Genomic DNA, 27,787 nt, shown 5'->3' with positions numbered 1-27,787 from the left:
AACTGGGGTTCTTAATGGGGAGCCTGTCTGGTTGAATCCTCTGGTGTGTAAATGCTGCCTGATCTTCTGGAAGGGTTGTGCCTTCAGCTTAGGTGAGCATATGCCAGCAGTGGGTTTTCTTTCCTTTCTGGCTCCCCTTCTAGCCAGGCAAGCAGCATGGATGTCATCATGCAGTGCCCTGTTGTCTGAGCTGTCAGAGCCATCGTGTGATGTGAATGTCCCCAGAGATTGCATGATGCATTTTGATTTCTCCTTACAGACTTGGGAGCATGATCAGGAAGAGAAATGGGGAAGCTGCTGCCTCTGCATTTCCCCCCATCCTGGGCAGGGGGATGACTGTGCAGTTCTCTAGGTGTGTTCCAGGAGCTGGCTGTGGTGTGACAAGCCACATCTGTCCTGCCTGCCAAGGAGGACATCCATGTTTGTGGAGGACCCTCTATTAGCAAGGAGTGTTTGCAATACAGGAGGTGACACAGAGGGCTTTGCACTTTAATTATTTTGTGACTCCCAGCCATGCTGTGCTTGCCTCAGTGCAGCAGTGCCTTTTGCAGATGTGCTGCTGAGGTTTTGTGGTGCCTCAGGTGGGTCTGTGGCTGCTGTAACAGGGCGTGTGCCTGGCCCTGCTGCTGAAGCAGAACAACAGCTCTCTTGAGGTTTGGCAGAAAATAGCTTCTTTTTTTTTTTTCCTTGGTGAAAACAAGAGGAAGCCTCAGCAGGTAGGAGGGTGATGCTTTGCCACAAAATCGTGTTCTCACATATCAGTGCAGTGAGGGCAAAACCACTAGCTGGACCCACCCCTGGCTGTGGGCAGCCTTTACTGGACCAGTTAGTGATAAAACCCATGTTCTCTCTCATTGCATCATGGGACATATGAATATTAAACTACTCCAGTTCATTGCTGACTTTTCTAAAACAAATTCTCTTTATAAAAGAAGAAAGAGCTAGTAGCAGAAGCAAACAGAAAATTTCAAAGAGCTAAGCAGTAATCTCCTTCTATTAAAGCCACTGTGAAAGTGGGCAGAAATGGAGGTATGCAAAAAATGAGCATTTTGATGACTGGTGTGGCTGGATCAGTGAAAGGAAAATGACAGACAAACCTGATTCAGGCCACTGAGCATGTCCACGCTTAACAAAATTGAGCTGGAAATAACATTTCTAATTAAAGTGGGTCAAACCATGTATGCAAACCAGGTCTTTAAAAATAATTATATGAAACCTTGTTTTTTTCCAGTCCTTAGCACATGATGTCATTTGTTCGACCTGTTCAGAGGGGAAGTGCCAGCAGTGGTGGGATGGAGCTTTGTGCTCACCTTGCACTCATTTGGTTACAGAGCAAATGGCAAATCAGAATCAGTGCAGGGCAGCCAGTCCCCAAAGATGACTCAGTGACTAATTTCAGAACCCCTTCTTGTTAGGGATTTGTTTTTCTGTAACAACTCAGTCACTGAATGTGTCAGGTTATTTTCTTGTGCAAACATGTCAAAAATAGCTATTTTCTGTAAGCCTCCGTGGTGCAGGGAGGAAAGGAGTTTGTCTCCTCTGATTTGCACAAAGTATGCAGGAATTAAGTCATCTTGGAGACTTCAGATTTGGTGGGAATGGGCTGACTGGTTCAAACATGATTGGATGCAAGAGCAGTGCAATTCCATACATTCTGTTTTCTTAAAAAAAAAAAAAAAAAAAACCAAAGAACCCCCCAAAAAAAACCACCCCAAAATAAACCCTAAAAAAAAAAAAACACCCTAAAACTGGCTGAGCTTCTGTCTTTAGTAATGCAAGTTCATGTGCTCCCCTGAACCTGAAGATTTAGAAGGTAGAAGGCAATTCAAAGCAACTGGGAGATGGCTTTTCTGGTGTGGGGTTTTCATTTGCACTTTGAGATACTCTTTTTTATTGACTCTTTTGTTTTAAATAGAGACCTAACAATTTAAATTTCTCTTATTTAAATATGTGCATTGGCAATGCTGTAGAGTTTTAGTTTTTCCTGCAAAATTTTCCTCTAGCACATAATTTCATATTTATCCAAAGCAGCAGTGAGTTCTTGGTGGTGTATTTTGGCATCTGGATGTAGATGACGGAATATTCAAAGGAGCTGCAAAAGGAAGATTTTTTGGAAACTTGTGGATGGTTACACTTTTTAAGTGATTTTTTTTTTAAGAGAGCACAGCTAGATGTTAAAGCAGAAATGCTAGTTTTTAAAATTTATATTCTACATGTAAGCCAGCAAGTTGCTGGCATTAGCTGGATGCCTTGTGGAATGTTGAGGTTGTTTTGCTGTTTTGTTTTTGTCTTTCTTGACAGCTGCTTTGGATGTGGTGCAGCTGCTTGGACAGGCTGCTACAAGGTAAAGGAAGCACTTAGGGTTCAGAGCTTGGAAAATGAGAAGTGGCTTTGAGACTCAACCATGAGAAGGGCTCTGGTGCAGCTTCACTGACATCTGAGGTACCTTAGGCTAGGCCTGGGGGTTTCAGTGTTTCAGTTTTGGATATTTCTGTGTGTGTTTCTGGGCGTGCCCTGTTGTCTGTAGTGCCTGGGCCCTGTTGTATTTGGTGTGGAAGAAGCTGATGGAGTTTCCCAGCTGCCTGTGGAATCTCCCTGTGGCCCAGCAGCTGGCACACCTGAGCGAGGGCGATGCCCTCCATCTCTGAACCTGAGTGAGTGTTGGGGTCAGAGCACTGAGAGCTCTCTGCTTCCATCTGTAGGTTTGTGGAGAGCCTCATCTCCCATGGGCTGTGAACTTTGGGTGGCAGCCCTGCAGTGGCTTGTCAGAGGTACTTTTGCACAAGGGGACACACTGCAGCCCTGGCTGGGGTTGGTTTCTTGTGTCACAAGCTCTGGCTCAAACCTGTGAGAGGATCTGTGCAATCACACCTTTTCCAATAGGGAAACCATTGACAATACACTCTTTTTTCATTGTAAAGTGAGGTTTGTTTTGTTTGAGAAATTTGACCCTTTATGAGACGAATTCAGCTCTAATAAACTCAACAGCAGAAATTCCTTGGGACATAGAATCATTAAGATTGTCTGGTTGACTTCAGTGGGGCCAAAAGTGGGTGCAAGAACCTCAGTGCTGGGACAAGCCATGGTTGGGACAGCTGGTGGTGGGAAGGGCTGCAGGGAGCCTTTGCTAGGTGTAGCCAGCAGTGCCTGGGAGGAGGGCAGGGGCCCCCAGCCTGAGCTGGGGCTCTGCTGTTGTTTCAGCCACACACAGCTCACTGTGCAGTTCACTGCTTCATCTTGCCCTGTGCAGAATTCATTTGGCTCGTTTATACAGGGCGAGACAAAGAGATGAGAGTTTCAAAAATCCAGTAGGGCTGTTAAGTAGTTAATTTCAGGAAATTATTGGTACCTCTTGTGACCAGTTCTCCCAATGATTCACTGCTGCTTTTGCTTCATGTGTGCTCATAATTACGCTGAGCTGCATTGCTGAAGGCTCTGCGGTTCTTCAGCTGTAATGTGTTTAGCCATTTTCTTGAAATTATTCTGCAGGGGTATTTATTTCTTTCTTCCTCTCAAGACCTCACTGTTCATTTCTACCCAGCTGTGCTAGACTTCAATCCCTACAAGTAAAACAGAAATTGAGAAGATGAAGCATTGGGCAGTAACTGCTTGTAGCTGTTCAGGAACTATTAGTGTGCATCTGACCTGCAGCTGGCTTGAGAGGAGAGCCTTTGCCAGCCAGGCTTCTGCTGTACAAAGCTGATTAGATCAGTTTAGAAAAAAGTAACACCAGTGTTCCTTGTGAATTCAGATTTTTTTTTGTTTTTGAGCTTGGAATCTCCTCTCTTTTAAATTCATTAGAAAAACGAGCTATACTTCACTTATAGGACTAATTAAAAGGGTAGTCTGGTTTCATTTTGGAGACTAACTTAACACTGAAAGCCTTTCCAAACATTTAAGTAATTTTCCCTTGAGTTTTCTGGACCATCTGGCCAATAGGATTTTGGAAGGAAATGGGAATTGACTGCTGCTGTGAGATCAGTGCCATGTAGCTCATCTCTTACAGAAATAATTCAGAAATCTGGAGGCTTGTGTGTTTTTTCACAGACTAATTGTGTTCATTAACTCCCTTTTAATTTTTGGAGAGGATTCACCGGGTAGAGCCAAATGAAAAGGCATAATTATATGCTCTTTTTTTTCCCCCATCAGTTAAATGCTCTGTGAGGAGTTTGGCATGTGTGTAAAGAATACGACCTTTCCCTAGGCAAACCTCAGATCTTCTGAACCTGACAGTCAGCAGAGTTTTTGAGTTCAGAATTCACCTCAGGTGAACAGAGTCATAGGGAGGGTATTGGCCCAGAAATGCTGAAGGCAAGACTCAGAGGCTGTAAGAGGAACCCTTTTAATGCCATGGGCTGTCCATGGTGTGTGAGCTGTACACAGCCCCCTGCAGCGGTGCCTACCTGCATGGTACTGTGATCTGTGTGAGAAAAACACCACCAGCACTGCCATGGAAAAGTAAATCACCCTTAAGGTTGTTGTTGCTCTGTCATCATTTAGGCTGGAACTTGCAGCTGTGTACCCTGCTTGCCTCAAATCCTTTTTTTTTAAAAAAAACCCCACAGTTTTAACCAGTGCAGAGCCGTGTCCATGTTCTGTATTATATGCAAGAGAAAATTCAACTATGTTACAGTTGCTGTTTGCAAGAATGCTGAAGGATCTTTAAAAATTCAATAATATAAATGCTAAGAGCTTAATGTGCACACAAGGTTGTGTTTATGTGGGACAGAAGGCTAATAAAGCTACATTACTTAAAAAGCTAAAAGATGACTCTCCTAACATGAGGTTTGTAATTGCTGTGTGCAGCTTAACCTTTGTAGCTTTGTAGCAATGGTGAGCCAAAAACCTTCCTTTGTGGGATTCTTGCTCCAAAATTCTGGCCACCCATCAGCTGACCTCCTACAGTCCAGCCCTGACTTCCTTTCAGCAGGATGGGGCTGGCAGCAGACCCGTAACTGCCTGTGACCTTCTGCAGCAGAGATGTGCGAGGAGCAGGTTTTCTCTAGCGCCCTGTTTCTGCAAAGGGATGTGTGTGAGTCAGGCAGCAAAAATTCACTGGGCTGGGGGGATTTGTACCTCACCCCAGACTGAGCTTCTCAGCAACCCCTGTTTTGCAGAGTGAGAGCCTTCCAAAGGCTGAGGCTTCTCCAAAATTGTTTATTTTTCTGGGTGAATAGATCTCTGGTGCAGCAGATCTTTGCTGTCGTAAATCACCACTGGGCTCCCAAGTGCTCTATGGGACTGGCTCTGTGTCAGGGCTGTTCCAACCCTCCTGTTCACAACAAGAGGAGCCCTGGGACTTCAAATACCCCATATCCCTGCTGTCCTGAATACCCCAGGCCAGAACTCCCATGGGAAGAGGAAAGAAACCCCTGTCTGCCTCGCCTCCGTGCCCCTGACAGGGTAGCAAGCCCTGGTTGGGGTCTGAGGCTGGAAATCTGAGATGGTATCAACAGATGTGAAAGGATGTTACTTGGGCAAATAGTGATATTTAGGCTCAATGAAATGAGTTTTATGTCCCAGTAAATGTAGTGTGAGGAAAATGGGATAACTGCACAACCTGCTTCTCAGAGCTCTTCTCCTACTCACTGTGCTGCTGTCTGAGTTACTCGACCCACATGTGGCCCCAAAATGTTGCTTTTCTTTCCTTGTTGGCAGCAGTTCCCACTCAGGGGCCTTGCAGTCCCCTCTAAACTCAACACCTGGATGACTTTTGAACAGAGGGGAGCTGGAGCTTCAGTGTTTTCCATCCCCTCAGATGCTACTAAAGTATCACCAGATGGAAATTGGACCTGGTCAAAGTCATGGAAGTCTGGTCCTTCACCAGGAGCAGCTCTGCCTCCAGTAACCCTGTGACCCCCAGCCAGGCTGACCCCAAATGTGGCAGGGGAAGGTTGTTCCTCCAAGGTGCTCCAAGTGCTGCAGCTCTCAGTCTCCCACTGGCACCCAGGACAGCCCCCCAGTTTTAGCTGCCCCAGAAGAAGTGTTCCTGCTCTTTCCTGCTCTGTCTTGCACGTTGCTCACATTGTTCAGAAACTTTAAGTAGCAGTTGGAGATCTAAAGCATCATGTCTACATGTTAGCTGAGCAAGGAGAAGCCACAGGAATGGGTACTTCCCTCCAAATGAGCATGGAGCTGCAGAAGATTACATGGGATGTTCTTCTGCAGACACCACCCACTTCAAATCAGTAGAGGACAAACCTCTCTGTACTATGGCTAGAATGGTATTTTCAAAAGAGCTTGGTGCTTTGCTTGATCTTGATGATCACAGTGAGAATGACCCATCTGGGAGCAGGTTTCAGTATCCCAAAAGATCAGTCCTAGTCCATTCTCATACAAGTGTGCAGTAGCCTTGAGTGGTTCATGTTTTGGTAATCTGATCAAATGAACCAACTGGTATTGCAAAAAATGTCAATATTCAAATATGTGTTCGTGAAAGAGCTTGAATTTGTTCCTTTGTTTCATTTTCTTTTCCCAGTGGTCTGCAGTCAGACACAGACAAACATTAGGCAAAGCAAACAATCTGTGTTTCCACTCATACAATGGGAGGAAATAGGAACTGAAAGGATAAAAAAAAAACCTGGGCAGAAAAACTGCTTCTGGTGCCTCTTGGGTTTTACAGTTCAGGAGGGTTGTGGCCCAGACATTTACAGTGGGGATGAAAAACTGTCGTTTTCCTCCAGAGATCAAGGTGATTTGATCTGGTCCTTTTGAAATGACCTTTATCCATCCCTCCCTTCTAGACAATGTGGATGTGGGTAGAATTTTAAGTGACTGGTGGAGGTTATATTTTCTAATCTCTTCCCTGGGCTAATGTGTTGCTATTTTAGTATAAAGGAAGTTCTCCTATACCACTGCCAACTTAGTTATCTTCAGTGGTATTATGATTTACAGTGATAATTTTTTTTGTTTCTTTAAACATGTGACACAAGTAGGGACCCTGAGAGAAATTCCTAATTTTCTTTTTTTACATCTTACCCCTGAGACATCTAAAGCTTCATTTGGAAAAAATCATAAAACTAATACTTTCACTTTGAGTGAGCGCAAATACATTTCCACTCCTGATATGTGGGGGGAGAGAAAAGCAGTGGGAGGGATAAAATGACATGTTCTGCACATAAATAAGGTGGTGGTGTTTGTGAGGAAAGGAATTTGTTTTTCACTGAATATTCAATACATTTTTACTGCATAAATGTGATAAACTTTATAAAACTATATTTTTTAATTTGGAATGCAGTGTAACATTTTAGGGTTTTAAAAATAATTTTAAATCCCTTTATAATTTAAATAGATGCCTAATATTTTTCTTCATTAATGTAGCAGCCTTTGTCTTATAGAGCACAGAATATTATTAATTAACTTTCATTCTATATATCTCTATGTGCTGACATTTTAGGGTTTAGTACTGATATTTTGCAGCCCAAGTTCTGGGATATGTAAAATAACATTTGGCTCATTGGTATGGTCTGTACCTAAAGTGATAGACTTTAGCTGACTTCTTGGAACACAACTGATCACAGAGTGAGGTTTAGCATACAGGAGAAAAAAAGACCAATACCACACAAACCTTGAGGAGCCTGTCTTGGTTATCTACAGTGTGTTACTATTTCTGTCGTTCAGCGCTGACCAGCAGAGGACAGGGCTGGTGTTTTGTAGTGTTTAGGTGATGTGTTTCCCTGGCAGAACCATTTAGGGCTGGCTCTGAAGGCAGTGTTAAGCTGGAGCCTGCCAGGCAGGCCAGTTCCAGAGTGAGGGTCTGTGCCTGGTGGTGTCCCATGCTGTAATGTCTGAGAGAACAAAGGACCTTCGTGTTGCCTTGTGCTGGTCTCAGGAGCTGGTGCTGAGTCTGCTGTGTGCTCTTCCTCTCTTTAGCACAGTTATGGCAGCAAAGCTATCCAGAGTGTGTTAAAGGAGCACAGGGAACAGGAAATGCAATATTTGGCTATGCTGCCCAAGGTGTTGGGTGAGATATGGGACTGTCTGGAGATTTCATGGCAGATGTGAGGGTGGAAGGGCAAGTGTGTGGCATCCACATGGCCAGCACCAAGGTACTGCAGCTGGGCTGTGGTTCAGTGGCAGACCCTGCATCCTGCCCTGCTGCCATGAAAGCAGTCACAAGGGAAGAAAGGTGTGCTCCAGCTGGGAGATGGAGCTGAGGGCTACCTGGAACAGCTTCCAAAATCTCAGCATCTCCCAGTATGACAAAGAAGAAAAGAGATGCTCTAGGGGAATACAACTCTTTGATTTACAGCCCTGAAATACAACAGACATCCAGAGCTGATGTGACAAAAGTACCACCAAAACCTAATATTGTGTCAGTCACAGGAGGCTTTCTGCAGCCTGAGTTTGTGATTAAAAGGATGGAGCTGTAATCAAAATGATAGCTGTGTTCCCACCTGGCTGGTGTCCTGAGCTCTTTGCAGGGGGTTTAAAAAAAAAAACGGACTTTGTAAAACTGGTGCCCATCTGTCCAAGGCATTTGTGATTTGAGGTGTTTTGTGCTGGTTTTTGTGTTTGTCTCTTTTAGGGTTTTTAAACTATCAGAGTTGATGTGGATTACCTGTCATAGCCTATGATGAAATGAATCCTGAAATCCAGTGCTAGTATTCAGTGCATGACTTACTCTGAACTTTGCCTTGGGCCATTAACTAACAAAAACAAGCTATAAGCTCTTAATTACTTCTTCCTTGGAATATGTTCCTGGAAGGTCCTTTCAGGTTTGGCATTACTGCTGTATTTTTAGCTGAAGAGCTCCAACCATGACTGCTGTGGTTGTCTCACATGGCTGCAGCTGCTGAATTGAGAGGTATGGACTGCTCTTGCTGATGGAGCTCGCCTAAAAACTGGCTTCTCAGGTGACACAGCCCCAGGTGTGCAAGCCCTGACCACTTGTTAACATCATGAAGACCCTGAGAGACTGCAGGATGCTTGTACAAGGAGCCTTTTACTGTAGACCAGTGGCTGTGTCCAAGCTGCTGCATAGGAGCAGCATATCTGCAGGTTTTATATTTTTGGGGTTCTCCCTCCCTGCTGTGCTGGCCCACTGGGGAGCACGCTGCAGCTGCATGGGAGGCTGCTCCTGCCTGCCTGCCTGCCTGCAGTGTGAACAGGCAGAGCTCGTGTTCCCACTGCCCTTGGGGCTGGGGTTAGCAAACATCCCTCATCCCTTCTGAAGATCTGGGCCTGAGTAGGAGAATCCTATGCGGGTGGAAAGGAAACAGAAGGATCGTGACTTCGCTAAGGTCACGTGGAATAGGACTTAGGGTTTCCTGGATCCCTGCACAGAGCATTGTTCCCTCCATGCATTATCTCTTAAAGGCTTTTCTTGTGTTTGCAGGATGGAAAGGGTGGAGGGGAGAGGGGTGAAAGGGTGGGGACCGGTCCCACAGGGCACCGTAGGCTGAGCTGGCAGCCTGCCAGCACTGCAGGGCCACACAGATGGGCTCAAACTTCAAAGTTCATCAGTGCATTTTGAACAGGAAATCAGATTGCTCGAGTTCACTTTCGGTGAGAGCTTGCAGCCGCACAGCTGTGCTTTCACCTCGCTCCCAAAGGGCGGGTGGCCACAAGCTGCATCTGTTATCCCATAAGGAATGTCTGCTTGAGAAGGACCTTGACTGCCAAAGTCCCACACCTCCAACTGCCACATCTCACTTTACAGTGCAAATCTTGAACATCCAGAGAAGGTCCCAAGAGTTAAAGTTGTGCTATTTACCAGCTTTCAGGATTACACAGGCAGGCCGTGGTGGGTCAGCCAGGAGTCCCCTACCCTTGTGCTGGTGCTGTGAGCTGATGGTGTCTGTGCCTGATAGCAGAGTGTGTTTGGTATGAAATGGCCCTTCATGTGGCCACAGAGGTGCAAACTTGAAGTGTCCAAGTCTTCTGGTTTTCGGGAGGTTTCCCTGCACACAGGCACCTGACCGCCTCTGGCTGTTTCTGGTTGCAGACAAGAAGACAAGGACAGGGACAAGAGCAAGGACTTCTGGTGTGGTGCAGTGCCTCAGCTCTGTGCTGCCTTGGTGTCCTGCAGCAGGCAGTCCCTGCCTTTCTCGTGCCCTTTTTCCTGCTGCGGTTACGTGGGGACAGCTCCACCAGACAGGCCCAGAAACACGTGAACATTAATGAGTGCCAAAAAGGAAAAGCCTGTGGTGGGACTGCCGTGGGCTGCCTTGGCACGGTGTGCAGCACTCCAGTGCACAGCTGGCTTCTGCTGTCTGGGCTTGCAATTGTCCACTCCAAATCTGTCAGATCCCAGGTGGGGAGGGAAGCTGATGGGAGCTGTTTCCCACCCCCCCAGGAAGAGAGATACGTGCAGGATCTGGGAGGGAAGCTGTCAAACCAAGCTCTCTGCGTATGACTTGTAACTTTATAATCTCATTGGGACCTTGGGTCTCTTCTTGTAATCATGGCCCAAGTCAGGGACTGTCCAAAATTTTTTTGGAACATAAGAGGAGAAGGTGTTGTACGTGACCGAATGCATCATTTTGTAAATATACTTAATTCATGTAAAGCCCCTTTATCAGCTAATAGCTGGCTGCTAATGTTGACACTCTTGTTTGAAGTAAATAGAAAAGTATGTGTCTTGACCCCTAGTAAAGGGCATAGATAAGCGGTTCCTTTATCTGAGGTGAAAAGATAAGTACAATCCAACAGAAAAAACACTGAGCAATCTGCCCTATTCCATGGATCTCTCCCTGCAGAGATAATGCAGGGTTGGAGCTCATCAGAACCAGATCTTTGGCATAAAGTATCTTCCACAAGTCTGGCTGCAGTGAGCAGTGTGTAGATTTGAAAAATGTGTGTGCTGGCTTCAGGTTTGCTGTGTGTTACTGTAGTGACTGACTGGCAACTGCAGCAGATTATGCGGAAATATTTTCTGGAGGAGACCAAGAATTTAGCTGGACTCAAAGCTAATGGGGGAATTTTTGCCAGCTTGGATACCTCATCAAAATGAAGGGTGGAACTTCAATTTTAGAAAGTCGTTGAGCCTCAGCATTGTTCGTGTCTAAGCTCTGTGTGAGCTTGATGGAATTTGATGCTGTTCTCCTGGGTAGGAATCTGGGTGTTGCAAATGGCTGTTGGATGTTTTCACTACATTCTCCAGAGCTCTTATACTGAGCATTTGGGTGAAAGAGTAAGCCTTTATTAGGGAAACCAGCCCACAGACCACTCCAGCCCTCTGCCCAGTTTCTGGGGAAATGTGCAGTGGAGGATCTTGAATCACAGCAGGCTGAACTCCAATGATCTGGAGAGGATGGGCAGTGGCAGAGTGAACAGAGGGCTGGGAGGGCAATGCCTCTTGTTCTTCTCAGATTAAATCAGTAAGGATGAACTTCAGCATGTCTTGTCACTGGAAATAAGTGAATCAGCTGATCTCATTTGGCTGGGAAAAAGTTCAAACAGTTTGCTCCTAGAAGCTTTAAACAAAAATCAAAACACCCCTTTTCTCAGTGCAACTCACACATGCTCAACTTAGTGGCTTCAGCAGAAGCAGCAATGTGAGAGTTCCCATGAACTCTGGCTAACCTCTGAGATTTATTGATAAATGAAAAAAATAAGGAACCAGCACTGAAGTCTTTCCTTGCTAAGGCATTACTCTCTATCAGGGCTGGGTTCAGGATGTTTACTGCTTCTAGAGATGTTAAGGAACATTGACTCCAAACAGTTTAAAAGACCAATATTGAGAAATGTGTAATTTTTGTTCTGAACTGCCAACACAGTCATAGTCTGTGCCTTAATGCAGGAGCAGGATTGAGTTGTGCATCTTAGTTAACAGGGACATATTTTCTGAAGAAAGGTGAATCACAACCCATAAAAAAAAAGGACTTGCTACTTTCTTTCACATAAATACTGATTTTTCCAAACTTTTAGGATGTGGGGGGGAGGGCCTTAGTATTCACATTTGTGTGGTAAGTGAGAGTAGCAGGTTTTACATCCAGTGGAAATAACTGTGGCAGCAAAGTGACCAATATCTGTTACACAGGGGGACAATTTGACCAGGAGTTATACTTTGACACCAGGACTGAATGCCAAGGCTTTCCCTCCCCCTTATTCTGATGAATATTCAAGTGCAGGGTTAGCCTAGTACTGATTGATTATTTTTTCAGTAAAGAAGCAGGTTTCCATGCTTCACCCCAGTTGTGGGAATCAGTGTTAGTTCTTGGTCCTTTACAGAATCTGCAGCAGTCCAGGGGAGACTCCTGTTTTCCATGGGCTGGTCAGCTGGTGTGTGGTGTCCAGAGACATGGAGCTAGCAGTGTGCTTGTCTCAGACAAGCTGGGGTGCAGACAGGGTGGCTGGGCTTTGGGGAAGGCCCTCTCCCTGGATGGCCAAGACATCCAGTGGAAATGGGAACGTTTGCAGACAATGGCTCCAAGAGAGGAGCTGTGGCTGGGCAGAGGGAACTTGCTGACCAGCTTTGGGGTGGATGCTGACCCAACACCAGCATCCTTTGGGCTGGCACTGGTCACAGCCCATCCACACTCACCCACCAAGGCCTGTGTGCTCTGGGGAGAGTGTGCACTGTTTGTCTTCTTCCTGAGGTCTGTGCTGATATGTAAATCCTATCATTCCACTTCATGAGGAAATGCTTTGCAATCTCAGGAGTGCATCCATGGGAAGAGGACACCTTTAAATGTACAAAAAACTCAGCAGGATTTCGTTTTCTGTAAAAGAAAACATGACTGTGACATATTGCCTGAGAATGAGGAATCATTTTTCTTCGATGCAAAATTGCTTAGTCTTAAAAATAACATTTGTGTGCACTTTTGTGCAGATAGAACCTGGGTTTTTAAATTACATCAACCCAGCTTTTAATTTTGTGTGTGTAAATTGCACCTGCAAATCATTTTGTCTGCAAACTGCAGCATTTCATATTTGATTTCCTGATTTCCAGTGGCTTCCTTAACTGCTGTCAGTTAGTTATTTTGATATACAGCTTTGCAGGCACTACTATTTTGGGAATAAAATTGCGGTCTCAAAGCTTCAAACCCATTTCTGAACATCTGATGGAAGTGAGAAGCTAGGATGTACAGCAAACCCACTGCACATTCAAATCTTTTGATACCATCTTCCAGAGTGAGGTCATTGCTGGTTATCGTGGTGAGAGGCTGCATCTGTGATATCTGTTGAGCAGCTTGACCTAACCAAGGCAAGAAACTGCAGCTGACAGCAAGATTCACGTGTGGGTGTTCTTGTGAATCACATTTTGTCACTCCCAGGAGCAAGTTTGCTCTTTTAATAACTTTATTTCCTATTACCTTCCTTTACCTAGCTGTGTTTTCAAAACCAAGCCTATTACTAGTGTGAAGTTACCAGCTGTCTGTTGTTTAAGTGACTGTGGGGTGTGGGCATTCCATAATGAACTGTGGACATGTGTAGGCACCCACACAGTCAAAGTCCTGGTTAGTTCTTCCTCACCACCTCAGAAAATGACATTTTTAAATTCAAAGCTCTTGCATGATTTTGGGGAAGTAGCTGAGATACTAGCTGAGTAGTAGCTGACATGTAGCTATAACAGCTGAAGTAAGAATTATAAAAACTAAGCATTTTGAAGTAAAAAGCATTGAAAAATAATTTTTAAAAGACAAAAACATGCATAAAACTTTAGTTTCTTAGCAGCCACATAGAGGTTGCCAGATTGATGTGCTGGAACCCAGAGTTTTGCCAGGACATGTCAGGGATCAAGGTGGGGACAGAGGCAACTGCCCAGCACCTTCCAGCTTCCCCAGCACACCTCAGCCATGGATGGCAGGACAGGAATGTGGCTCTTGTTCAGACATTCTGAGGCTGTGCTGAGATTTCCTGGAAGAGGAGGTTTGAGGGTTGGCATCACCTGTGGAACAGAACTTAGATGGAGACCCGTGAGCTTGTGCTAGGCTGTGCCGTGAGAACAGAGCTGTCCCAGCACTGCTGCTTCCTTTGTGCTAAAAGGAAATGGAACCCTGTAGAGATAACTCTGTTAAATTCAGAGCACAGTAAGGGTGTGGCTCTGGTAACACATCACCAAACTTCACCTTGGTGGTTTTGTGCCATTGGAAGCTTGTTTGGTACATAGAATCACAGAATAGTCTGGGTTGGAAGGGATCTTGTAAAGGTCACCTAGTCCAACCCCTTTGCAAGGAGCAGGGACACCTCCAACTAGAACATTGCCTTGAACATGATTGAAAACAATTAGTCAAACCTGGTTGTTATAGGCCTGATTTGTTGGTGTATTCCTAGTTTGCCTACATCTTTTACATAATGTCTTCTGTTATTTTAACAGGGTCGCCATGTTAAGACTGGGCAGCTGGCAGCAATCAAAGTGATGAATGTTACTGAGGTGAGTGCAAAGCCAGAAGTAATAAGGTCATTGTTAAGCAGCAAGGAAAAATAAATAATCAGATCATGAGAAGGTGAACAGCTCATGAAAGAAGATCCACTGGTGTAAATCATGGTTCCTGAGCACCAGTTTGTGTTTTATAAAGTACTGAGTGGTGTTAACACAACCATATTTTTTAAGTGTGGCTGACTAATGGTGACAAAGCAATAAGGGAGTACCCTGCCTTATATTTTGGTGTTCAGTAATATCAAAGACAAGTCCCTTCCTGCTTATTTCTAGTTGATTATTTGCTTTCAGAGATAGAAATTAAAAGATTTCCTGTATCTCTGCACTGCCTCTGCTGTGTTTCATCTCATCCTATCCCCTCACATGCCAGCTGTTCCTCAGAATAGTGCCCTGACAGCCAGCAAGCAGGATCATGTTAGAAATGCAAATGCAGTGCTTTTTTATTGTGATTTGACAGATGAGGGAAGGAGACAGTTTAATTGGCACTGTCCCTACTCACATTTATAAATGGGTGTCAGTGCTGAAACAGGGTGTTGAGAAAGTTGCTAAATATTGGGTTTTCTCTCTCCTTTTAAGAGCACAGCCAGTAGTGGAGCTGCTTGCTTCCTTGAGACCACATTAGCCTGAGCCCCAGGAAGGATGGGGAGACTCCCTGCTTCTTCCTCTTGAGTTCCTAGAAGTCTGCTTTGGTAGCATCCAGTAATGCCTACTTACTTGGAAACAAAATTGAAATGGTCCTGCTTTAGGAATCACCTTACTGGACTTGCAGGATTCTGAAACAAAGCAAAGCTGTTTAGGTCGGTTTGCTGCAGGTGACAGAGCCAACCCATGCTGGGGAGTCTGTCCTGTTTGAGGGGCAGTGATAGCAGGTTGTGCTGTTTTCACATTGAGACCCTTCATGGGAAGGTGAGGAGCATGTTACTGCAACTGCCCAAAGGGGTTTTCCCTGGTGCTTTTCCTCCACTAAACCCTGAACAATTCCCAGCTCAACTGTGCTCAGGTTTTCCTGCTTTCTGGGCTTGGCACAGGGTGAGTACAGGGCTTTCTGCTCTCATTTCCACTTTTCTAATGCAGAGTTGGCTGTATTCCTGCTGCTAGGGCACAGGCTGGCATGTCTGGATGCAGTCACTTCTGCTACTTCTGGCTCTTTTGTTCACCAAAAGATTCTGATTATTTCACCAAATCTACAGGGTTTCTTTTTCCAGTAAAAAGTCATTTCATCAGGAATTGCCTGCCCAGCTCCAGCTGTGATTGTTCAGATCTGGGGCACTCCAAGAGCTCAGCAAATCTGTCCTTTGCTGTCATGAGCCACAGCCCCAGGCTGGTTTCTTAAGAGCAGCAGCAAGGATGCTGTGGTCATTGTGGGATCCTCTGGACATCTGTCAGGAAGTGCTGCTGTATTGAGTTGCACGGGGGTGGGGGGAGCCCTTTGAAATGGTTAAAGGGGAGCTGATGGCAACGTGTGCTCATGTGCCTCTCCAGGCAGGCTCTGCTTCCTGTTTTTTGACAGAGCCAGACAAGCAGAGTGCTTGCAGAGAGACTGCATTCTTGCTGCTTGTCTCTTCAGCTAGTGGTGCAGGTGATCAAAGAGCTCTGCTCCAGCACATCATTCTCCATCTGTCTTTGCTGTCATTCTTTCTAGAGAGCAAAATAACATTTAAATGTGAAACTTGTTGTTAGACCTGCCCCAGTACTAAGGGGTCCCTTGGTGCAGTATTTATCAGCTGATGATCTCGTTTCCAGTTGTGGTTAGGGGAGTGTGTTTTCTAGTTCTAATGCCACTGCAGATAGGCCCACATCTTCAAAAACAGCCTTTGATCATGAACCTGTCATCTCTGTGCACGCAGCCATCTGTGCCAGGACGTGTTGGTTTGTGAAGCAAGCAGCTTTTTGCACCTGCACATCTGTGAGCCTGCTTCCTTTCCTTCAGCAGCATTATTTATAGCAGACCCCTGGGACATGGGGCTGCTGGTAGTGCTGGTAAGGGGGCTGGTGGAAAGTGGGAATTCTGAGTGTGGGCATGCACTGAGAAGCTGAGGGTGCTTTTGTCCCCAGTCACTGTGCTTGAAGGATGGATGTGGCACTGAGGCTCAGCAAGTCTGGGTGCAGCTCCTGGCCCATGGGGCACAATCACTCACCTTTACCCTTCTGCCTTGGCTTTTCCATGGCAGAGAGCATTCTTTCCCAAACTCACTGGGAAGCCAGAGTGCACTGGTCTGAGCAATGCCCAGCTGCTGTCCTGTGCAGCCCTTTGCCTCACAGCCCAACCAGCACCTGAAGCTCAGCCTGCTGTCTGCTCCAAGCAGTGTCTCCCCAAGGCATTCAGCTGTGCTGGGCAGTGGTACTTGGGCTCTGCAGGCCAGGAGGGGCAAGGGAAGGGGAAACAGGTGCAGGGAGGGATCAGGTTATGGCCTCCAGGGTAAATAAAGACACAAGAGAAAGCAGGAATTGCATTTTGCTGGTCCTAGCAAAGGAGCATTACCCCTGTGCAGCTCCTCTTGCTCTTGCCAGTGGGTGTGGAACAGCCTGTGGGATGTCCAGGTTGTGTTCATGGATGGCCCCATGCTTGGTTTTGTTTTAAAAACATGGAGGTCAGATTGCAGAGGAATAGAAAGAACTTGGATAAGAGCTTTGCCAGCATGGTTCCAACATCCAGGAAATTAATTGGGTAAAGGATGAAGAGTTGAAAAAGAGGCAGCAGCTATGAGGAAGTGGTTGGGATCTGCCAGCTCCCTGAGGGGAACTTTGTGAAAGCTTCAGGCTGGTGCTGGGGGCACAGCAGGGAGCTGGGCTCCACCAGGGTAATTTCATGCTGATGGGCAGAGTTAAAACCCAAACCCTTCACATGTGTAAATTTTAAGTAATTTGGAGAAAGCTTTTACAAAGATGAGTGTTTCCCCTTCGCACATTTGCAGAAGGAGTGGGCAGAATGCAGGAGGGACAGCAGAGGAAGAAAGGAGTCCTTCCTGTTTGTTCCTTTTTCTGCCCTTCTTCCCTAAGATCCAGAAGCTTGTGCAGATGGCAGAACCCTTGTGGTCAGGTCCAGGATGACAGTTCCCATGTCCTGATTCTCTGCCTCCTCCTCACCTGCTTGTGTCCACCCTTTCTCGTGCGCTGTCTGGGGTTCCAAAGGGCCTTGTATCCCTCAGGCACAAACTCTCACCTCTCTCTGATTGTGCTCTTTCCATGTGCAGAGAATCCTGGAGGATTTCCTGCATGCTGCCTGCAGCCAGCTCCCATTTCTCCTGCACACTCCAGGTGCTGCACTGGGCTCCTCTTCAGCCTCACTAATTCAGTCACACAACATCCAGGGCTGTATCAAGCCAAGGATTAAGGGTCCTCCTTTCTCCCTAACTGCAAATAAAAAATAAATGAACTATTTATTATAATGTGTGCAGCTTGAGAGCCTGTGTTCAACAAAGATTATTAGGAAGCCTGAAATAGCTCCTTTAGCTTCAACTGGAGTTATTTTATGTGTCTAAAGGCTTAGTACAGTTAGCCTTTGGTCTGGTAATGTGTCTCCTGGGTGTTGATGTTACTGGGAAAAACTTACTGGTCCCTTCTGTTGGGAATGATTTTTGTGTGGTCAAGTTTAATAGGACACATCATATGCCTGCTCTTGAGGGAATTTGGCTTTAGCCTGTCACTTAGCTTTAATGTGTTGCTCCAGGTAAAAAGGTCCATGTGTCTGGCTTTGTAAGCAGGCCATTATGGTGGTTAAAAGAATGCTTCAATGGCAAAACTACTGGAAAATAGAGGAAAAGCACAAAAAAATGTCCTTTGGGGCTGAGTTGTTCTTGCTGCCTCTTCTTTTTTTTTTTCCCTTCAGCTAGTAACTGCTGACTGGGATGTTTTGCAACAAGGTAAATTAATTTTCAAGTTTGTGCTACTCCTTTTAACTGATACAAGGATACCTTGCAGCACCACTCATTCCCTGTTAAAGTGAGTGAGATGGCAAAACCTAGACGTGTTTCACTGGGTGTTGTGCACCACAGCCAACCGGCTCTGAGGGGGCCTTTCCAAATCAGGCAGTTCTCCCTGGAAAAGGGCATTTCCTTCTAACATAATTATTAAAACTTGTGCTTCCACTAGTTGTCTTATTGTGCACAACATTGTATGGGCAGAAGAGAGCATCTACCCTGGCAGGACTGAAACCAAGGCAAGGGAAAACAGGCAGCTGGTGCCTGGAAGATGATGTTTGGGGTGTGCTAGCCCTCAGCATGCCAAGAGCTTTATGGATGTCTTGGTGTTAGGAGGGGAGAAAGTCCAGGGTCCAGATAGGGCAGCCTCACAGCTGTAAGGAAGGAGCAGATCCTAACCTGGCTTAGGCAGGAGTTTGATTTGTGGCAAGTCAGCTCCTTCTTGGCTTTGGTTTCCTCCCAGCAGGACCCTCCACAGGACTGGGAAGACAGATTGTCTGATGTGTGCACTCCGTGCTTTTCCAAGTATTTAAGTAATGGAGTGTTAGGGACAACTTTATTTTTGTTTGAATCTGGGTAGTTTCTCTGAGACTAAATTACTGCATGCAGAAGCCATAAATGGGGCAGTAATAGGAACTGTCTAAGCTCCCTGAGGAGACAATGTGCAATTTTTATGCCCGAGTGGGGACGTTTTTGATTCTTTAGGTCAAACCCCAGCAATTCATTGGTTTAGCCCCATAGATCAGGGTGATTCAGTTGTCAGTTTAGGAGCAGATCTATCAGCTGCAGTCTCATAATCCCAGGGTAACTCTGGTCCCAGCCTCCTGCTCAGAGCAGGGTCAGCCATGGCATCAGACCAGGTTGCTCACGGTGTCCAAAGACAGAGGTTGCTTTGCAGCCCTGGGCCTCCATGATCTCTGGTCCCATAAGGAGCCTCCTGCTCTCTTTTTTTGTTACAGAATGAAGAGGAGGAAATCAAGCTGGAGATAAACATGCTAAAGAAGTACTCCCATCACCGGAATATTGCTACATATTATGGGGCTTTTGTAAAGAAAAGTCCTGCAGGCCAAGATGATCAGCTCTGGGTAAGTGTTTAGTGTCATTTCTGCTCATCAGATTTACAGCTCCTTCTTTAGAGTTCCAGCAGGCTTGGCTTGGACTCTGTCTCAGTGAAGCTCTGAAGTCATTGTTCTGAAGAATAACATATAAAAGAGAAAAATTACTCCTCCCTAGACATCTTCCATCCCTGTGATTTCCTTTGAGGATGGGCATAAAGTATGTTATGATTCTTCTGACTGGTGCTGTCATTCTGATTTGTTGCTTGAACCCTTTTTTTTCCAAATTAAATTCTTCTCTAATTTTTTTTACTGAAGTGAAAGCGTGTGTCCTTTTTGCCTTCTCTTGTTCTTGTTGCTTTCCTCTCCCCTTTTTCAGATGGAAAATGAAAAAAAAGGAAGCAGAGGAATTTGCAATAAAGAAAATAAGAATAATGAATACTCCAATTTTTTGGCTGCAGGATTTTTGAAGAGCTGCAGCAAAATGAGGAATTTCAAGTTCTTTAAAAATTCCCATGTTTTTCAGTGCTGTTAACTCTTGCTTTTCCAATTTTGTATATACTAAAAAAAAAACCCAAACAAAAAACCCCCCCACCAACTACCTAAACCTTGCAACAGGAGAGGAGCACTAGTGAGGTTTTTATTTATTTAGCAGTGTGTGTGATTCAGGAAATGAGATTTTAAGTCACTTGGCACCCAGAAGGCCACATGCAGTTTGCCATGCTGGGCTGTGGTGGGAGTGGGTGTTTGCAGGTGTTCTCCCTGCTGGCCTGGCAGAGCTGGGTAAAGGTGCCCTGTGTGTGTTTGTCTCCCTGCAGCTGGTGATGGAGTACTGCGGGGCAGGCTCTGTCACCGACTTGGTAAAGAAGACAAAAGGGAACTGTTTCAAGGAAGACTGGATTGCTTACATCTGCAGAGAGGTTCTCAGGGTGAGTCCTGCCAGCAGAGCTTCGCTGCTCATTTGCAACAAAAAGGCCTTTCCAAGCCTTTGGTTGCTAAAATAGGTCACTAATGAGCATTATTGTTTCAAGGTTGTGATCCATGGGGCTCGTGGGCTGTGGTCCTTGAGTTCAGAGGAGCCCTGAGAGCCATCATGATGGCTGCTTGACATCCCATATTGTTGTAGCTAATCCCATTTTCTGTATGAAGAACAGAAAACTCCTCTTTCCTATGGCAAAAAGCCATCTTCTGAAATTCCAGACTCTGGGCACCTAGAAAAGGAAATAAATTTTCTGTTTTCAGTATGTCTGCCCCCCACATCAGGAGATCTTCTGCTCAGTGCTTCAGCTGTTCACGATTATAAGATCTTTCTGTCCATAATTCCTTTACCTGCACACACTCAGGGCTCTCTTTTTCACACTGTTAGAGGCAATGTTGACTAAACAGCATTCCAAAATCTTAAAGGTGGCCCTGCTGGGACAGTATTCCCCAAGACAAATCCTGGGGCTATATTTCATTCCATGCAGGCTTAGGGCTGCTCTCTTTCTTTCTTTTTTTTTTTTTTTTTCCTGGAAAGTAGAGAGGATAAAACAATTCCCAAGAGTAATCTAGTGAACTAGCCTGGAAAAAAAATATGGTGTTGGAGCCAGTCATTCTAAATTCAAAACCCATTACAGAGTTACTGATCTGTCTTCTCTATAATAGAGTTTTTAATCTTTTCTAAATAATGGTAAGAAAAATCTGTATTCTGGGAGTTGGAATTTAGCTGGCATGCTGAAGTAATGCTTGAATTGGGGTAAAACTTTGTTTCTGGGACAGAGCAATTGAGAAATGTGCTCAGCAGAGAATATTTGCCTTCTTGCAGAGATTTGGCACTAGCCTGAGGATTATGATCATTGTATCTGAAAAGTGTGGGGAGTTCTTCTGCAGAAGGAAAACACCTTAATGGTGTGGTCAGGTTGTCCTCATTGGTGTGGCTGTAATGTCTCTGTTAAAGCAATTGATGCTAAAACATTTGGTTTATGCTCATGCAACTGAAAACTGTAACAGCATGTTGGTAAAACAAGGGATTGGATTTAATCATGCTTGTTTCAAAACAAAATGGCCCAGTTGCACATGGATTGACAGTGCTTCCTTCTGGAAAATTTACAAGCTGTGTGGAAGCTCTGTTTGAAGCCATTAATATTAGAGAGGCTAAATGCAGTGAGTGAAGCATCCCTGGATTACTATAATGGATTATTTCAGTGTGTTCCTTTATGTCTATGGTAGCTCAACCATGGGCAATTTTGAAATGCAGGAGGAGACAGCAAATATTAGCTGATTGAAAACAATATTTGCTGCATTCGAAAAGAGGTCTGACATGGTATTTTTAACTTTGTCTAGTCCATTTACCACTGAATTTCTCATTTTGCTGAATGTAAAATTTAGGCCACTACAACCAGCCAGCTGCTGTCTCTGGTCCTCATAGAGAGCTTTCTGCCTTGCTCTTTTTCCCTCTTGTTTGCTTTCAGCATAGAGTGTAAGGAGCATCCCTTGATTCTGAGAGAGAAGTTTAAAATATTGCTACCTCATTCTCTTCACACTTTAATTTAGATATTGCTACAAGAATTTAAAATATTGCTACACCTCTCTTCACATGAGATGCTCCACCACTGTCAGGCCTGTGGTGAAGAAGAGAATCAAACTTATGGTTGCTGTCCTCTCTCCTCCCTGAAAAAGTTGCTAGTAACATCTAAAGGACTTTCCTTATGAGTAAAGACTGAAAAGGTCTCAAAAGTGTAAAAGGCAAAAGTTTTACACTCAAAAGTGTAAAAAGGCAACAGTGCCATAGCCAGGGTAATGTTAGGAAGAAAGAATAAATCTGGTTTTCTTTTAGGGATTGGCACATCTTCATGCTCACCATGTCATCCATCGAGATATTAAAGGGCAGAATGTTCTTCTCACAGAAAATGCAGAAGTAAAATTGGGTAAGTTTCCTTCAATGTGTGCTAGAAACCTGTTTGTGAAAATTTAAGATTTCTTGACTCAGAAGGAACTTTCAGTAACCTAAGTGCAGGATGTGTGCCAAGTATCATTCATGCTTGTGCTTACAAGGTGTGTGTAATGTAGAAAGAGTTGAAAATGTAAAGTGTTCTGCAAAGTAAAATGTAAACTGTTCTGCAAGGGTGTCCCTCACAGCCTGAGGGCAGCACAGGCAGTCACACACAGAGCCTGCCCAGGAATTCACAGCACCATCAGGCCTTCACAGAGGATCCTGGCATGCAAAAGACTTCCAGAGTGAAAAAGTTGGGAGAAGAAATTTTGCTGATCCATTTTTCTAAAGGAAATGGTCTTAGAGATTTGCATAAATCTGTCAATAAGTGGAATTACTCCTGTGTGAGGTCTACCACTGAATAACAGTCATCTCTCAGAAAAGTTGGAGGGTTTACTCATTTCCTTTTATTGCTGTGACATGTCAGTGTTGACAACTTCTGACTTCCTAAAACTAAACTCAAGTACGTATCTCTCTTGAGATGTCTTTCATGTTTTGGAAAGACATCAGAGGCAAGTGTTTTAAAGGAGAAATCTCAAGGGCATCACTTCTTATTTGTGATGATCTTTACAGTCCCTCTCTCTTTAACTAAAACTATTCACTGTAGAGTTGGAAAACAATAAATAATAAACATGGCTTGTGGGTGGGGGGTAGCATGCTTAGTTGGAGCAAGTAAAAATAGGTACTTTAAATTTCATGATGGTTTAACCTTGTGGCAAAAACCTGGCTTCACTGAAGTCAAAAGGACTTGTGCTGTCAAATTCAATGAAGGCAGGATTTTGCTTGTAGTCTCTAAATCATATGTGCTAATTGTCAACTGTTCCCTGTTCAAACAGGTAAGATGGGGGTGTTTTGTGTTTTTGTGGTCTTGTGTAGTTACTACTTCCACCATTCTTCACATGGTTGACAAAACAGTTAATCCTTTATAACTCTGGGTAAAAATTAAACAGATTTACTGAGCATAATGATTTTAAAAAAGAAGAAAAAAAGTTGTTTCCAGAGGGATTTAGCTCATGTGTCTTAAGGCAAAGAAGCTCAAAAGCCAAGAGGTTCTCAGTTCAGTTCTGTTCCACCTCAGTGTGAGAGTGTGCACTTCCCATCAGAAGCACAGAATGATCCCAAAGGTCAGGTCCATCTTCTTGGAGAAGGTTTGCTAAGCAGCCACATGAACCTATAGCACTACAAATGATTCTGGCTTGCAGATAATCTGCAATGAGACAGCATCAATAAGAAAATCTGTCCCTTGATGGTAACCTAGGGGCTGTCTCCTTTCAGTCCTTCTCTTCCCCCTCCTTTGTCTCCTCTGTGAATACCACTCCAATGCCATCCCAGTGGATACAATTACTGTATTTTGGGGTTTTGTTCAAAGAGAAATAAAATCACATAATTACTGGTTGTAACTGTTGGACCCTTTTCATATGTGAACAAAGGCATTTTGCTGTGCAGTCCTTATGAAAGTTCCACCCTTTTCAGCACAAAGAGAACCACAGGATTCACTCATCATAGTGATCTAAGATGAGAATAAAGTAGTAGATTCTCCAGTTTGTTCTGAGATAGTGTGTGAACATAGGGAAGGATTTATTCCTGACACCTCAGAATGAAGTGATGTGGTGGTTCTTTCCAGATTTCACAAATGGTTCTATTGGACACATCCAAATTTGCCTTGTGTGTAGATACTATTTTTCAGTCTAGTTGAAGACCTTGAGTCCTACTCAGTGTAGCATTTAAATTAAGCATAAATTATTCCATAAAATCTTGTAGAGCAATTCCTCTAACCCACCAGGCAGATTTAGCATGATAAATAATTCATAAATAATTTAAATAATAATTTAGCATTATTTAATTCTTCTGTCAAAAAGAAGGGAAAAAAAGAGGCAGTTAAATCTCAACTATTTGATGAGACATGCTGAAGGAGCTCAGATGTCATGTATTGTATATATACTCATGTATATATTCATATATATTGTAGGGCAAAGGTTTGGTGTTCTAAAGAGTATGAAAGTGACCAAGCACATGCTCTGCCATGTGGATACAACTTTTTGCTAGTTTCTTTACCTCCCCTTTTCTTTTCAGTGGATTTTGGTGTAAGTGCTCAGCTGGACAGGACAATTGGGAGAAGAAACACATTTATTGGCACCCCATATTGGATGGCACCCGAGGTCATTGCTTGTGAGGAGAACCCAGACTCCACCTATGATTACAGAGTAAGTGTTAAACACTCCATAAGGTAAGAAAACATGTGGGTTATTGCTGAAATCCTGCTCATCTGTAAAGTTCAAACTTCCTGCCTTTTAAACCACAATAATACTAGAACTGTACAAACAGAAGTATTTGTAATATGTGGGTGGCAGCTCTTTTTAAGAGTGAAGTTTCACTGTGAGTATTTTTTCTGAATTTTTAGTACATGAAATGCACTTTCATGAACTTCTCTGCAATAAAAAAAAAGTACAAAGAAGTTTGCAGGTCTGGATAGAAAAGAAAGGAAGGGAGGAGTTCCACAGGAATACTTGAAGTAGTGTAATACTAATATGGCAAATTGCTGCACACTGTGGTAGAGCTGTTTTGCTCTGTACTCAGCTGTGAATCCTGAGTTAATTGGCAGTAATTAGTATCCCTTTGCTCCTTCACGAGCATGTGACTGCAAGTGGTTTCCCATCCTGGAATGGTTTCTGGTCAGTGGCAGGGTGGCTGGGGCACAGGATTTCCTGTATTTCAGTTGTGGGCAAACACTGCTGCCATCCTCCCTTACACCTGTCTGCCTCTCATGTTTTGGAACTCCAAACCAAAGCTCCTTGTAGCCTGGATGTTTCTCTCACTGTCCTCAAAACCTGCAGGACTACCCCTTGAAGACTCTTAATTTTCAGTCATTTACTTAATTACAAGTACGGATTGTGGATCTGTGAAATCCCCACCAGTTTTGTTGCTGAATCCCTCCACAAACTTTGATGTGAGCTGGCTTTCAGCTCGTGTGAAGGGTTCAGAGCAGCTGGACTGAGAGGGTTCTGCTGATAAAATTACATTTAGAGTGCTGGGCTGGGCATGAGCTGCTATTCATGTAATGGCTTATTCCTTCTAACCCTTGAAGGTTTTCTGTCACTCTGTTTTTTTAAAACATAAGTTTTAGAGAAGCTCTGCAAGTTGGTTTGGCCACATGCCTCTCATTTGGCTACATTTAGATACAAAGAGTAGTGAAATAATGCACATGATTAATCAAGTGGAAACGTGTGAAGTTTTTACAGACGCTGATGGTGGCTGCAGTTCACCTTCCATGATCAAACCCTGGCCCTTGGCAGCCAGATCAGCTGATAAAGACAACTCCACTCCGTTAGCTGAGCTGAACATAGATTGTGGCACAGATCTGACTGCACAATGTACTCATCTCTCACGTGCCCAAAAATGTCTGACTAGAGACTTAGAACGGAAAAAATCAGACCCCAAGGCCTGACTACAATTCTTGTTCTGTCAGTGTAGAAACTCAGCAATGACTGCTCTGAAACAAGCATTAAAACCAAGAATTATTTTTGGCCAGAAGGAGAAGGGTGAGGCACTGCTGTGTCTTACTGCCTCATGAAAACAGATTTAGGACATATATTTAAACAGTGCCTGCTATATTCTGTCTGGCTCTTGTTTTTTGAATGCAGAAGGTCTGCATTTTGGGGCTGGCTGCTTAAATGATGGGTCAGAGTTGCATGGGGAATAGGAAGCTTCTGGCTATTAGCATGTTTCCTAAAAGCTCAGTAGGGAGTGGGAAGAGAGCAGAATATTTTTCACTCCAAGTGAAACAACATGATCCAGGAGAGATCTAGGGAAGCTGTAAAAAAAAAAACAAAAAAAAAACCAAACCCAAACCCAAGAAGAAAACAAACAAGCAAAACAACCAAGCTTGAATGCTGCAATGAGCATTGTTTCTTTTCCTGCAGAGTGACCTGTGGTCCCTGGGAATCACTGCTATTGAAATGGCTGAAGGAGCTCCTCGTAAGTGATTTGGTGTTAAGGTGGGGCTGTTCTGTGCTAAAATAACTCATGCTTGGTTAGTGCACTGGTGCACAGAATTCTGGTTCTGTCTGTATTTTTACAAATACTCTGTGACTTTATCTCATTTGGGCTCTTTTGCTTTCTCCTTCCTTTTATACTCTTTCAGTCTGTATTTTGGTTCCTTGCCTTTATTTCCTGGGAAAACAAAACTTCTTTTCTTAAAGCTCTCATTAGCATCAGTTTGTTGGTTGCTGCCTTTGGATACAACTAAGTAGAAGTGATTGATATGTTAGCAGAAAATATTATCAGGAGTGCCTTTGGGTTTAGGTCACTAAAAAGAATTATGGCAATGGAAGAAGGTAGGCCTAAAGGTTATTTTTTTACTCTGAAACTGACTTGTTTCTGACAGATTTTGGTACTAATATGGCATTTAATGGCTTTGAATTGTAATGGCTTTGATCCATGACCACACTCTCAGCCCAACAGCAGATTCCACAGTTTCACAGCCTGCTGCCCCCTCACTCCCCCAGAGAGCCTCTTGCAGGTCAGGCAGAGATCTGTGGGTGCAAAGTCCTTGTGCATTTTTGTTGGCATGGAGGGCTGGTGGCTTTGCCCAGCTCCTGCAGAGCAGATGGGATGTGTGGGGTGTCTGGTCAGTGCTGAGAGCAAGGGAGATGAAATCCATCAAACTCTGGCCTGAGCCTGAGAGCACGTAGGCTGTTTTTAAACAACCCACTTGGCTGTTCTCCCATCAGACTTGGTTTTTAGCAGGAGCCAGCTGGAGTTCAGGAGCACTTTCAGACCCTGTGCTTTAGCCTGACTGAAGCTTAGTCCCGAGACACGAGTCCATGGGAGTTTTCTTTGGGAGAGACTTTGTAATTTTGCATGCCAGTTCCTCATGTATTTGATGTTTTCCCCAGTTTTGACAGGGAAATACTGTGGATTATATTCTGTTGCCTTGTGTTTTGTTTACTGTAGTACAACAGTGTCTGGGACCCAGAGCTGGAAACCAGACTTCTGTCCCTCATTGCCACTATATCATGTACTATTGAACATACCTAGGAAAACATCAAAGCCAGAACCAAATGTGAGAATGGCAGGTGGAGGCAGACAGAGAAATTAATAGAAGGTAGGGAAAGCTTTACCAGAGCTTCTTACTTCTGCTGGTTCTGTGATGCTTTAAGTTCATTTCAGTTAAGAGCATCACGCTGAACACGTAAATATTATAAGAAATCAGCCTCCATGTAATTCCTATCAGCTGTCATTCAGTAGCTCTGTTTGGTAAAGGAAAACCTTTTACCCTCGACATTTCTCCCTGCCAGATAGAGCACACTCAAAATTCCATTCAAAGTGCCTGGGATAGATGAGATGTGATGGTATTTGCTTTCTCTTGAGTTCCATGTAGCTTGAGCTTTACACAACAGTAGCCCTGAAGAGAAGTACAGTGGGCTGGAGAGAAGGTAGCTTCTGAATGCAGGGGTGGAATCTGTGGCAGATTGCCTGATTATGGTGCTCCCATTCCCAGAGCCCAGGATGGTTG

General features: G+C 44.3%; 1 protein-coding gene across 3 annotated transcripts in view; it reads left to right on the top strand.

The window, feature by feature from the left end:
* Positions 1-27,787, top strand: part of NRK (Nik related kinase) — an 86,356-nt gene that overhangs the window by 14,345 nt on the left and 44,224 nt on the right. For all 3 annotated transcript variants that reach the window (XR_003944931.2, XM_030228825.2, XM_030228824.2), the window contains exons 3-8: positions 14,264-14,320; positions 19,206-19,331; positions 20,120-20,230; positions 22,117-22,207; positions 24,346-24,476; positions 26,193-26,247. Coding sequence is in view for 2 of the 3 variants with exons in the window: in XM_030228825.2 (XP_030084685.1) it covers positions 14,264-14,320; positions 19,206-19,331; positions 20,120-20,230; positions 22,117-22,207; positions 24,346-24,476; positions 26,193-26,247 (571 nt within the window). In the remaining variant the exon portion in view is untranslated. The remainder of the gene's footprint in view (positions 1-14,263; positions 14,321-19,205; positions 19,332-20,119; positions 20,231-22,116; positions 22,208-24,345; positions 24,477-26,192; positions 26,248-27,787) is intronic.

Source organism: Serinus canaria, chromosome 4A (genome assembly GCF_022539315.1).
Source record: "Serinus canaria isolate serCan28SL12 chromosome 4A, serCan2020, whole genome shotgun sequence".
Classification (NCBI taxonomy): Eukaryota; Metazoa; Chordata; class Aves; order Passeriformes; family Fringillidae; genus Serinus; species Serinus canaria.
This window is presented reverse-complemented; position numbering and strand designations above follow the sequence as displayed.